General features: G+C 36.2%; 1 protein-coding gene across 1 annotated transcript in view; it reads right to left on the bottom strand.

The window, feature by feature from the left end:
- LOC136837097 (proteoglycan 4-like) overlaps positions 1 to 11,882 on the bottom strand; it is a 26,906-nt gene extending 15,024 nt beyond the window's left edge. Inside the window, exon 1 of the mRNA XM_067101706.1 lies at positions 11,781 to 11,882. Coding sequence (XP_066957807.1) covers positions 11,781 to 11,783 — 3 coding nt within the window. The 5' untranslated portion in view covers positions 11,784 to 11,882. The remainder of the gene's footprint in view (positions 1 to 11,780) is intronic.
- Positions 11,883 to 12,661: the final 779 nt, after the last annotated feature.

The following is a 12,661-nucleotide window of genomic DNA, read 5'->3' as shown; positions in this document are numbered from 1 at the left end:
GGTTTCAGGCATATGCTTTTTTCTGACCTTATTGTGAGTGTGCTCAAGCGCATGCGCGGTCCATATGGAGACTGTGGATTAACGGATTCGCGTGTTTTCATTTGTGGATTTGAATTGATGTGTGTTTTTAGTATTAAGAACGAGAGTTTCAGCGTGTGTATTTATGATAGTGTAGCATCACCTAGTCTTGTTTTGTGGATTAAAAAGCGCTTGAGTATTTTGTCTTACAAATGGTCGTAGAGAGTAATGGGAATAAGGCTTTTAAACTTTGTATTTCGAAGAAATATCAGGAACAGTCAAAGGTATAAGTCTTAGCTAATCCAGCCTGATGAGATGAAAGACAGTTAAAAAAGCATCTGTTAAAAGAATTTTAATTTTAACTCTTGTTACATATAAATCCTATTATAGGTTTACAGTTTTCTTGTGTAAACATAAGAGGGAATAAGATATTGCAGGAAATTGACTGAGGTTATGAATCGAACTTAGGCATAGATTTTTGAGTTAAAAAAAAGCTAACACCTGAAACTTGCAACCTTTCAAACGAAGCCATTTTTAATAATAATGTTTCTCGTATTTTGCTACAGTCCTCATAGCTTGGTATGACTGACAATAGTCAAAATACAGCCAGGAAACCAGTAGAGTGTTTTGGATGAGTGAGTGACTGAGTCCAGTCAATAACCTTCGCTTGGCCTTGAAATGGGGACAATCTAACGAATTTGAAGGTCCAAGTTTGCATTTGTTCATATCTATAAGTGAATTACTTAAATGACTTTTGTTGCCCAAGTTCGAACGTGGGCTAAAGATCTCAAGTTTCTTTGATTCTAGGTTCCAGTTCAGAGGCAGACCTAGAGGTGAAAAGATCGTCGCAGCAAAGCTAAATAAGGAGAGACAGGGAGAGAGACAGTCTTACCCTTACAACCATATCTGTTCTCTTACCAGGCTGTGCATCTAAAAGGCTTTGACATGTTACTGTTTAAGTATATGTTCCATCCCAGCTGGCTATGTTAAAAAAAGCCTTATTCCTCTTACTATTTTCTCTCTGCCATATCAGTTACTCCCTTTCTACCATATAAACAGGTTGTGTGTTGAAAAGGGTTGCTTCTCCCTCCATTTCTACCATTTCAGCAGGTTGTGTATTAAAGATAATTGTCCTTTTTACTGCTTACACTATTTCAACATTAATACCACTGCTAATTTTTTTTTTTTTTTGCTACTAATATTTCTATCATTTCAGCAGCTTGTTCTATTGAAATGCCTCTTTCCTAGCACTATTTGAGCTATTTCATGACTTGTTTCTAAGACTGTTTCTATCTATTTCTATTATTTCAGGAGGTTATGCTATTAAAAAACTTCTTTCTTAGTATTACTTGAGCTATTTCAACTTCTATTCCCCCAAATATTCCACCCATGCCTGTCATTTCAGCGAGTTGTGCTTTTAAAAAGCCTCTCCCCTAGTACTATTCCAGCTATTTCTCCTTATTCCTGCAACTATTTAACTATTTCTGTCTTTTCAGCAGGTTGTGCTATTTAAAAAATTATTTCCTAGTATTGTTTGAGCTATTCCAACTTTTATTCCTCCAAATGTTCCAACTATTCCTGTCATTTCAGCGAATTGTGCTTTTAAAAAGCCTCTCCCCTAGTACGATTCCAGCTATTTCAACTTTCATTCCTCCAAATATTCCAACCATTCCTGTCATTCCAGCGAATTGTGCTTTTAAAAAACTTTCCTAGTATTGATTCAGCTATTCAACTTTTATTCCTCCAAATATTCCAACCATTCGTGTCATCTCAGCGAGCTGTGCGTCAGGCCGGGTCATCAGCCCACGACACAGGGCGTTTTGCAAGCGTATGGGCGTAACGAGCCAAGGTGGAGATATCAGGTTAGGCCGTCGCGGGTCGTGACCTCGCCAGGGAGACTGTCGCAGAGAAAAAAATGGCTTCGTAAATTGAGTTTTTTTTTTTTTCGGAGTAGAAAGTTACGGGGCACCGTTTGCCTTTATAGGGTTAAAAGGGGGAAAATTTTGATTGGAACTGTATGGAGACTGATTTTAAATGTCTTTATTACTTGCAGAACTGTAAAAGGTTAGTAGGGTCGTGCAATTTCTTGTTGAGAGAGAGAGAGAGAGAGAGACTCGACAAAAAAGTTTTTTATTAACCTGACTGTACATTAACAACTGCAATAGGAATATATATATATATATATATATATATATATATATATATATATATATATATATATATATATATATATATATATATATATGTGTGTGTGTATACAAATATAGTGTATGGGTATATATGTGTGTGTGTGTATGTATATATACAAAGAGAGAGAGAGAGAGAGAGAGCTATAAGATGCATATTTTTAACATATGTATACCAACAACTGCAATAAGAATATGTAGATATACAGTAGATATATATATATAGAGATATATATATATATATATATATATATATATATAGAGAACAAAACAGGTTTTCAACCTGAGAGATTAACAACTGAATAAGAATATATACAGAGATTATTTTAACCTGAGTGTATATTACCAAATAAAATGAAAATGTATAGAAATTTGACGAATTTTACAGCACAACAATAACATAACCAATAAACAGAAAGCTAAAATATAACTTTTGTTTTCGAGAGTTACAGCAATAACAGTAAATTACAGACGACAGGCACCATTACGGTGAAGTTCTCCTTTCGAACTTTTATCCTTGGAGTCCACAAACCCAATATGACCCCAGGTCTTGTCACTCTTAGCTTCTTTGCCACTCGCATAATATCGAAAGTGAACCAAAGATATCCATTACTTTCACCTCTTTTTTTACGAAGAATACCTCAGAATGGGTGTGTATATAATGTATACAAGGTGTATGTGGGTCGAAGGGGATTGGATTTGTCAACAGACGATGAGGAAAGGGAAGATAATTCACCATCTTGTTTGTTAATTGTGTTGTTCAAGTTTTTATGTTTTGTGTTTGGTCAGTTCTCTGAAGAAAATTCACCATCTTGCTTGTTAATTATGTTGTTAAAGTTTTTATGTTTTGTGTTTGGTTTGTTCTCTGAAGAAAATTCACCATCTTGTTTGTTAATTATGTTGTTAAAGTTTTTATGTTTTGTGTTTGGTTTGTTCTCTGAAGAAAATTCACCATCTTGTTTGTTAATTGTGTTGTTCAAGTTTTTATGTTTTGTGTTTGGTCAGTTCTCTGAAGAAAATTCACCATCTTGCTTGTTAATTATGTTGTTAAAGTTTTTATGTTTTGTGTTTGGTCAGTTCTCTGAAGAAAATTCACCATCTTGTTTGTTAATTGTGTTGTTCAAGTTTTTATGTTTTGTGTTTGGTCAGTTCTCTGATTATTTCCTGTTTATACTCATTTTTTTCAGTGGATATTGTTGCTAGAACTAGTTTGTTTGTCTCATGCAAATATATCTTGATCTGGTGTAAAAAGTGATCGCGTTTATATTATATATCTTTGTTGAAACACTGCATATTAAAATATACTAAGCTTTCATAAAAACTAATACAAAGTTTAGATACAAGCACAAACATGCAGCAAACTCACATAACCACACACACGCCCACACACATATATATTAACTTTTTTCAATTGCACAATTGCTCTGTGCATTAATACAGTTACTAACAGGACCTCATTAAAACTGGATGGTATCTAGCGGAGATATTTATTCAGGAAAGGTTACAAGCTTTCTAGGACTAACAGTCCTCATTGTCAAGTATCCGTATGGATACCTGGCAATGAGGACTGTTAGGCCTAGAAAGCTTGCAATTTTCCCTGAATCTCCGCTAAATACCATCCAGTTTTAATGAGGTCCTGTTAGTAATATATATATATATATATGTGTGTGTGTGTGTGTGTGTGTGTGTGTGTGGTGGATGTATGTATGCACGTATGTATGTATATCTATGCATGCATGCATAAAACAGCAGTCAGTAGACTCCACAATTTTTGAGAGGCATAAAAAAACATACATCGAAACTTGCCCCATGTTTTCCGTGTTTTAACATAACCACCTCATCATCATCATCATCATCTCTCTCTCTCTCTCTCTCTCTCTCTCTCTCTCTCTCTCTCGGCCAAGTTTTGTTTTTGACTCCCAAGGCGAACAACATTCGACCACGCTATCTCACTGTGCGTTATCATACAGATTGAGAAACGATCTGAAGACGTGTTTGCCTTGTGCTCGAATCCAAGTGGATCAGAAGTGTGCTTGAAATTCCTCCTCACGCCTATGATCATATTTGGGGTACACGGAACTCACACGAGCTCAGGAAGTCAGCGTTCGACTTGAGGCCGAAGTTGCGTCTGAAATATGACGCTCAAATATTTGCTCTTGTGTGTGTTAGTGTGTGTTTTACTAGACGTTAACGTTGTGTCTAAATTATGACATAGTCAGACACTCGTTTTGTGTATGTATACGAGTGTGTGTGTGGGTGTTTTTGTCTCTATCTCCTTCGCCTACGTTTAGGGAGATTATTGGGTAGTTTGACTGTTTACAAAATCATTTTTTATCATTATTACTGTATTTTTAGGTATTAAAATTTCAGTTTTTGGTCAGGTTTTGCCTTTTTTCTTTTAACTTTGCTTGACATCATCCTTTTTTTGTGGTAGGTTCAATGAAAAAAATAAAATTCCTCTCGGGTTTTCCGTTCTATTCTTGTGAGAAATCCAGAGCAGTTAAAGATCATATCTGTGTTTTATTTTACATTTGGGATATTTTCTCGAGATGTTCCTAATCATTCAGAGCCCCAAAAATACGGATTTTCCTATTTTTCATATTTTTCAAATTTTACCCTATTTTGGGGGACGTTCGCAACCATTCAGTTTACACTAACTGAAAAAGTTTAGTTTTTGCTTTGATTTCTGACAATATTTCTAGAACATCACAAAATTTTTATATACGAATAATGCACGAATTTTATAAAATTCCTATTTTTTATATTTTAAAATTTCACACTTTTTTGGGGACGGTCGCAACCTTTCAGTTTCCGCAGATTCAGATACGTTTTTTTTCTGTTTTTATTCGTAACAAAATTTCTAGAACATTCACAAGATTTTGATATCCAACAATACACCGTTTTTTTATTTTTTATTTATTTATTTTTTTATTGCTTTTTTGTCTTTGATTCTACATTATTTTTGGAACATTACCAAGGCCTGTTCGCCCACGTTCACAAACCTACTGGGCACCTGCCCGGCCGCTGTCCACATCTTTTTGCAGCCCCAGGAACCAACCTGTTATATTAACCTTTCACCTAAAGTGTAAATAAAAACAACTAACAGCTCGGATCACATTAGAGAAGGGAAGCTAACAGGGTCTGGTTCTCGTTAACTGTTTCCTCTTTTTTGTGACGTGGTTACTTTTGACATAACAGCTTTGAAACCATAAAATTGTAAAACTGGTACATGAACATAGTCTTGTAGGCAAGCTGCTCTCTTTCTAGCTCTACAAACAAATACCCACATGGTTAGAGATATCGTTTTAGTTTGGGGCAGCCTGTTCAAAACTAACACAGTTTATATATCTTATAGGAGACATTCAAGAAGAAGTTAAGGACATAACATCTATTCGAATACAGTTATGGCAAACAATAGTAAGTTACTCAAGAAAGACTCAGCTTTAGACTGTAAATGACAGACCAGAGCCCAACCTGATTCAGTGAATGAGGGCTGAAAGTATGGCTTCCCAAAAGTAAGCCAGGAACATGTTGATAACCTAACCTAATGTAAATTATGACGTTTGATAACCTAACTTAACCAAACTGAAACTAGGACACTGGATAAACTAACCTAATCTAACTGAACTTAGGACACAGCAGCTTAGCTAAGACGTAAGAAGGAAAGATGTCACGCTTGTGAACTTAATCTAACCTAACTTAATCTAGAACATAGTATCTTAGCCAGGAAGGAAAAAGGAAAGAGGCGTCAGATTCACTGCAATCCCACAGGACAACCTCGGTTGCAATAATGTGTGTCAAAGGATAAACTACTCACGAAATCCTTCAGTTTTCAAGGATTGGTTACTTCGCATTGTTCTGTTTGTCCATAAAACGTGAGAAAATGTTTTAATCGTGATGAGAAACTATACAATGTGTTTCGAAAGAGGCCTCTCAGGTATTCCGGGTCATGAAGACTGGCTGGTTTCCCATTAAGGGTTTTATGAGAGTGACCTGTTATATTCATGTTCTACTTGGCCCATAATTTCCAGGACCCGGTTATACTCTGAGATAATAGTCGTGGAGTAAGGTCTGTTCATGAAATGCTCTCTTATTAAGTGAAATTTTGATGCCCAAGTAAAGTTCAGTAATGGGAACTAACAGCTTTGAAACGCAACAATAATGATAATACCTAAAGCAGATTGCCTAAGGACTTTTACAAAATAACACGAATCTTTATGGAAATATGAAAAATGTATATCTCTTTCTTCACGGTTCTTCCAAACTCCAGTTAATTAACAGCCAGTCAGCTAGCGTGAATCTTTGCGGATATATAAAACGATTACTCGCAGTCTCTCTCTCTCTCTCTCTCTCTCTCTCTCTCTCTCTCTCTCTCTCTCTCTCTCTCTCTCTCTCTCTCCCCTAAACTCTAGTTAAATTGCAGTCAGCCAGTTACTTGAAATCTTTGGGGACATTTAAAACGATTACTCTCTCTCTCTCTCTCTCTCTCTCTCTCTCTCTCTCTCCTAAACTCTAGTTAACTTACAATCAATCATTCAACTGCCGTAAATCTTTGAGGATATATAACTCGATTACTCCTTGGCCCCCGCTCTCTCTCTCTCTCTCTCTCTCTCTCTCTCTCTCTCTCCTCTCCCCTCGAAGTACAATTGTACATGAATCGTGACTCTAGTCGTTTGTTTCGCGTCCTGGGAGATTCCGGGAGGCACAAAAGATGCCGGAAATGGTAAACCATCAACTCGGGGCGGTAAACTTTGAACCAGACAGCCAAATAACTGATCGATTTATTCCCATCAACTGGCGTCGCAAAGCAGCTTAAATCGACGTCAGAACTGATGTCAAGTATTTTATCTTGTGTAAGACGTCACTATAATGAAAGGGAATTGCTTAGATGCGCAAAATAAAAGAGAATTATTACCCACCTTCCGCGGGAATTTTCTGTAAATGGTAAAAAGGTGGGTGTCGTCTTCCTCGTGACTTGGGAACGGAACTGTTCTGTTTGGCCAAAATTACAAACGATACAGGAAACGAGCGGCATTCCTATTCTTTTGTTTCGCTTCCTCGTGTTCTTCTTCTTGTTTTTTCCTTCGCGTTTACTTAATTTCCGTTTCCTTCCGCCGCTGTTAGTTTTTTGTGTGATTTCTAGACCAATTGTTTTTTTGGTAATTATGTACGGAGCGGATTTCTGGCTGATGATTCTGGCAGCTGATAGATGAAAGGTGGTCATGGAAGTTGATTTTACTACTGCTACTACTACTACTAATACTGATAATAGTAATACTGATAATCATCATCAAAATATTGATAACAATCATGACGCAGAAGCAGTAATAACACTAATTCTATAAACAGAAATCACGCAAACACCAGCGACAGAAAATGTCAATGACAGACCTACTAGGTCTAAGGCAATAAGAGAGAAGAAGAAAGAAAAAAAAATAATGGGGAATGTCCAATACGAAGGAATACGGATATAAAAAGGTATTCTGCAGCTCAGCGAAGGAAACGATACAATTCTGCAGCGAGTGAGACAAGAGATAGTCAGATTTCTTATTCCTTGAATGGAGAGAAAGGACGGAAAATATTTCTCGAATAATAGATGTGACCCAACTTCGCTTCCAGATCAGAATGCGATTACGCCACGGGCCTTGAGCTGTCAGTCTCCATTTGCAAGATCTAAGGGGTAGCGCTCTGTCTTCTTGGAGGGAAAAGCTGGAGCTATCTGGAGCAATAATAGCTGTCACACTGATAATGGCTCAGAAGTGGTTTGACGAGGAGGTCAACTGGTTCCAGCAGGTAGGTTGCGGATGGACTGGAAGGCAGGAGACCTTCGGTCTTTGGAAAAAGACTGGAATTGGCCTGGGATAGACAGATGACTGCATAACTAGAGAAATAGATAGATAGATAGTACTTCCACTGACAGAATGAGAGATAGACAGGTAGTTAAGGAGACAGTACTTCCACTGATAGACAGATAGATAGGTAGGTAGGTAGGGGATGGTAATTACCATTGATAGATAGGTGGATAGATAGTACTTCCATTGGTAGACAAACAGATAGACAGGTAGATAAGGAGAAGTTAATTACCATTGATATACAAATAGATAAACAGGCAGAGAGATAGTAATCACCAATGATAGATAGATAGATAGATAGATAGATAGATAGTACTTCCATTGACAGACTGATAAATAAGCAGGTAGAGAGATAGTAATTACCACTGATAGACGGATAAATAGGCACGTAAATAGAAAGTATTTCTATTAGATAATGCATACCGAATTCAATCAGTAACCAAAATCCACATGATCTCGATGAGAAGAATCTTCGAAAATGAACAGCTATTGATTTTTAATTTCATTTTCTAACAAAATCTAACATCTTCAGCATCTTACTAAAATTCATAATCACCTCCGGCTTACGTCCAAACTACAAAACTTTCTAACGGAGAAAGAAAGAAAATCTAATATGTTTTCCCCACCGCTATTTTCAACCTCCAACTAATCAATCACCTGTCAGAATGGAGTGATAGATGAGTACGTATTTTCCACCCACTTTCCTTTTCTTTGCTCAAGTTGGGCCTTTTGTTTGGAGCAAGCCTTTTACTTTTTATCGTTGGTCTGTGACTAGTAAGTTTTTCGTTACTGGAATTACGTTCGTGTTAATTCCTTATTGATAATCCAGACTTGATCATCTTAATTGACTTGCTCAAGAAACTCATCTTTTTTGGTCGTATTGAAACCCAGTGCGTCAAGGTTTAACAAACAGAACCGTTACTCGGATTATTGGCGAAAGAAGGCAGATTCTTAAGACCTAAAGATACACATCTTTAGAACATCTAAGTACAAGAAAACACTTTCTTTCTCTCCATTTCTAGAAAGCGGGTGGAGTCAGGAGAAGGTAGCTGAGATATTTGCGTGCATTTGGAACATGCATTGTATTCTGAATTCGTATTTATTTTGCTTTCAAGCATTTGACCGGATTGCATTTCTGATTGAAGACCCCTTATTATCAGATTATACTAACATCGAATAATTTCAACCTTAATCTCTGTGAGGTCTTTAATTTTCAGAAAACCCATCTGTGCACTAAACCTAAAAGTCCCTAAAAAGTAATGCGAACTAAGACAACTGATAATTATAAAAACAATAGTAAAAAATCTTTGAAAATAACTTTTATTCACAGAAACTGCCACGATTTATGTGTACTTTGTCATTCAGAGGCTACTAAGGGGATAAAAGCTAAAATGAAATCAAAATCACTTCAAAACAGGGTGACCTCAATCTCTTTAAATGTCTCTTTAAATGTCCTTTTAAAAATCTCTTTAAATGTCTTTAAATCCTTTCAATCTCTTTAAATATCTCTTTAAATCCTTCTTTCAGTCTCTTTAAATGTCTCTTTAAATCCCTTTTTAAATGTCTTTTACGTGTCTCTTTAAATGTCTCCTTCAATCTATTTTTAAATGTCTCTTTAAAAGTCCTTTGAAAGGTCTCTTTAAATTTCTTTAAATTCCGTTATATGTTTCTCTCAATGTTCTTTTAAACGCCTCTTTAAATTTCTTTTTAAATGTTCCTTTAAAAGTACCTTTAAATGTCTCTTTAAACGTCTTGAAATTTCCTTTTAAAGATCTTTTTCAATGTCACTTTAAATCTCTTAAAAATCTGTTTAAATCCCTTTGTAAAAATCTCTGTAAATATTTTTTTAAAAGCCTCTCTCTAAATGTTGAAATCTTTTGAAAACGTGACCAAACATTTACCCGACTTTTTCCTCTTCATTGGAAGCGCTTATTATAATAAAATATTGGCCAATTCCTGCAATGAGCAGCGATACATGAAATTAAACACGTGAAATGACAATAAGATTTTTTACGGACCTGAAGTTCAGCCTGTTTCACAGTTCACGCGCAAGTATGTCAGACACACATACACACACACATACACACACGGATATATATATATATATATATATATATATATATATATATATATATATATATATATATATATATAAATATATATATATAGATAGGTAGATAGATAGATAGATGTGTGTTTTAAGTGCGGTTGAATGTTTGCACATTTAATACGTACTGTTTGCATGTGCATGTTTAATGGTTTGTCAGCCACTTGCTTATGCAAATCCTAGTGATTATGCAGAGCTGTCACAAAATTTCATTTTAATATGAGATTTCTTGTTTATTTTGTACCTTTTAAAAAACTTTTTCCATAACTCTTCCATACCTTAAGAGGAATTTATAATCGTCACTTTCTTAGTTTCATGATCCTACATTTTTGTTACTTTAAAATTCTCTCTCTCTCTCTCTCTCTCTCTCTCTCTCTCTCTCTCTCTCTCTCTCTCTCTCTCTCTAATTTGTACTTAGCTGTTGCGGTTTAGTTCTTAACCCCTAGAGTCCTTTGCTCATCTTGTTACCTCATCTCTCTCTCTCTCTCTCTCTCTCTCTCTCTCTCTCTCTCTCTCTCTCTCTCTCTCTCTCTCTCTCAGTATAATATTTATTTGTCTATCTACCTATCTATCTATCTATCTATCTATCTAGGTATAGAAATTCACTTTAAGCTAGATTTTACTTTCAAAGAATAGTTTAAAAGATAAAAAAATTGCATAATAACCATACTCTCTCTCTCTCTCTCTCTCTCTCTCTCTCTCTCTCTCTCTCTCTCTCTCTCTCTCCTTTTTTACACAGTGTTATCTAGAATATAAAGCAGATGAGTGTTTTATCTATAAATGAGTTTATATTCATATATGTGTATGTTAATATGCATATATAAGATCACATTTGCAAATTCAAATATTGTATATGTGCATATGTGCATTTCATACATATATATATCACTGTGCATTTGGAAATACAAAGTTGATGGGGCATTCGTATTTCATATATATGCGCACGTTTATCCCGGTGTCTCTTCTAAAACTCCTATATTTACACACACACGTACATACACAAACTCATACACAAAAACAAATCAGCTTCATTTACACCCACTTACACACACGCATGCAGTATGTTTCCTGTTTCCCATTTACGACCGCACACTGTAAATACATCCAAATTTCACTCTCACACACTATCTTTTCCATTCACGTGTTCACTCACTCTCACTTTCACTCATTCAAAAGCGTCCTTCTTCACTCCGTAGACTCTGTACAGACGAGGACAATTTCGTTCACTCCTGTAATCCAAGCACGATTAATAAAATTCAGGAAGGGGGACATCTCTCTCTTAATACTGGGTCAATCGCAAAACAGATTTTCTCACTTCCAGTCGCATTTTCACTTTCCGTCACTGTACGCAATTCCTCCTTCTCCTCCTCCTCTAAATCCATGGCATTCGCTTCTCACTATCTCACTATCGGTTGTATGGGGATGGAAGCGCTCTCGTCACTGTATCAGTAAGTCATTACGTTACTCCTTTTTCACGGGAAAATCTCAGACATTAATTTCCTTTCTCAGTTTTGAGTGAGGGGTTTTGGACCCAGTCGGAGATCTGTGGAGGAACCCCGTCGTCAAATCTATATCGAATCGAAGATCTATGGGAAGGGAAGGAGCTGGAACACTCACCATGTTAACCTCACCGGTGCCAAGTCGATAATAGTGCCGCCTCCCGCAGGTACCGCTATATTACAAATCTTGATTTACCTCGCCTACCTTCGCACGCACAAACGAACGCGGGACGCTCCGAGCAGCTCTGGAAGGGACCCTAGATCAGGAGAGATGGGGTAGAGGAGGGGGGGATTTTACAACAGTGGTTGGTGGATGTTTGCTTGTGTGCGTATATGTGTTTGTGTGTTTGTGTGCAAGTTTTCGTGCTTTTGTTTTTGTTCGTGTCTGTCTGTTTGTCTGTCCTTGTCTGGAATTATTCGTTTGTTTTGGTTTGTTTGCCCAGAAACATGTTTACAAGTTTTAAGTCTAAGATGGCGTCCAGTCCTCAGTTATTAGTTATAAAATGTGCCCTGTGTTATGTTTTATATGTTTTATTCTGTGTGATGTTTATCCTGTGTGACGTTTATCCTGTGTTATGTTTTATTCTGTGTGATGTTTATCCTGTGTGATGTTTTAATTCTTTGTGATGTATTCTTTGTGATGTTTTGTTCCTTGTGATGTATTCTATGCGATGTTTTATTCTATGTGATGAGCGATTCTCTGTGATGTTTTATTCCTTGTGATGTACTCTATGTGATGTTTAATTCCATGTGATGTGTGATTCTGTGTGATGTTATATTCCTTGTGACTTATTCTATGCGATGTTTTATTCTGTGTGATGTTTTATTCTGTGACTTTTATTGTGTGTAATGTTTATCCTGTGATGTTCATCTGTGATGTTTTGTTTTGTGTGATGTTTATCCTATCTGATGTTTTATGTGATGTTGTATTCAGTGTGATGTTTTATCCTGTGTGATGTTTTATGTGATATTTATCCTGTGTGATGTATTCTGTATGAT

Source organism: Macrobrachium rosenbergii, chromosome 57 (genome assembly GCF_040412425.1).
Source record: "Macrobrachium rosenbergii isolate ZJJX-2024 chromosome 57, ASM4041242v1, whole genome shotgun sequence".
Lineage (NCBI taxonomy): Eukaryota > Metazoa > Arthropoda > Malacostraca > Decapoda > Palaemonidae > Macrobrachium > Macrobrachium rosenbergii.
This window is presented reverse-complemented; position numbering and strand designations above follow the sequence as displayed.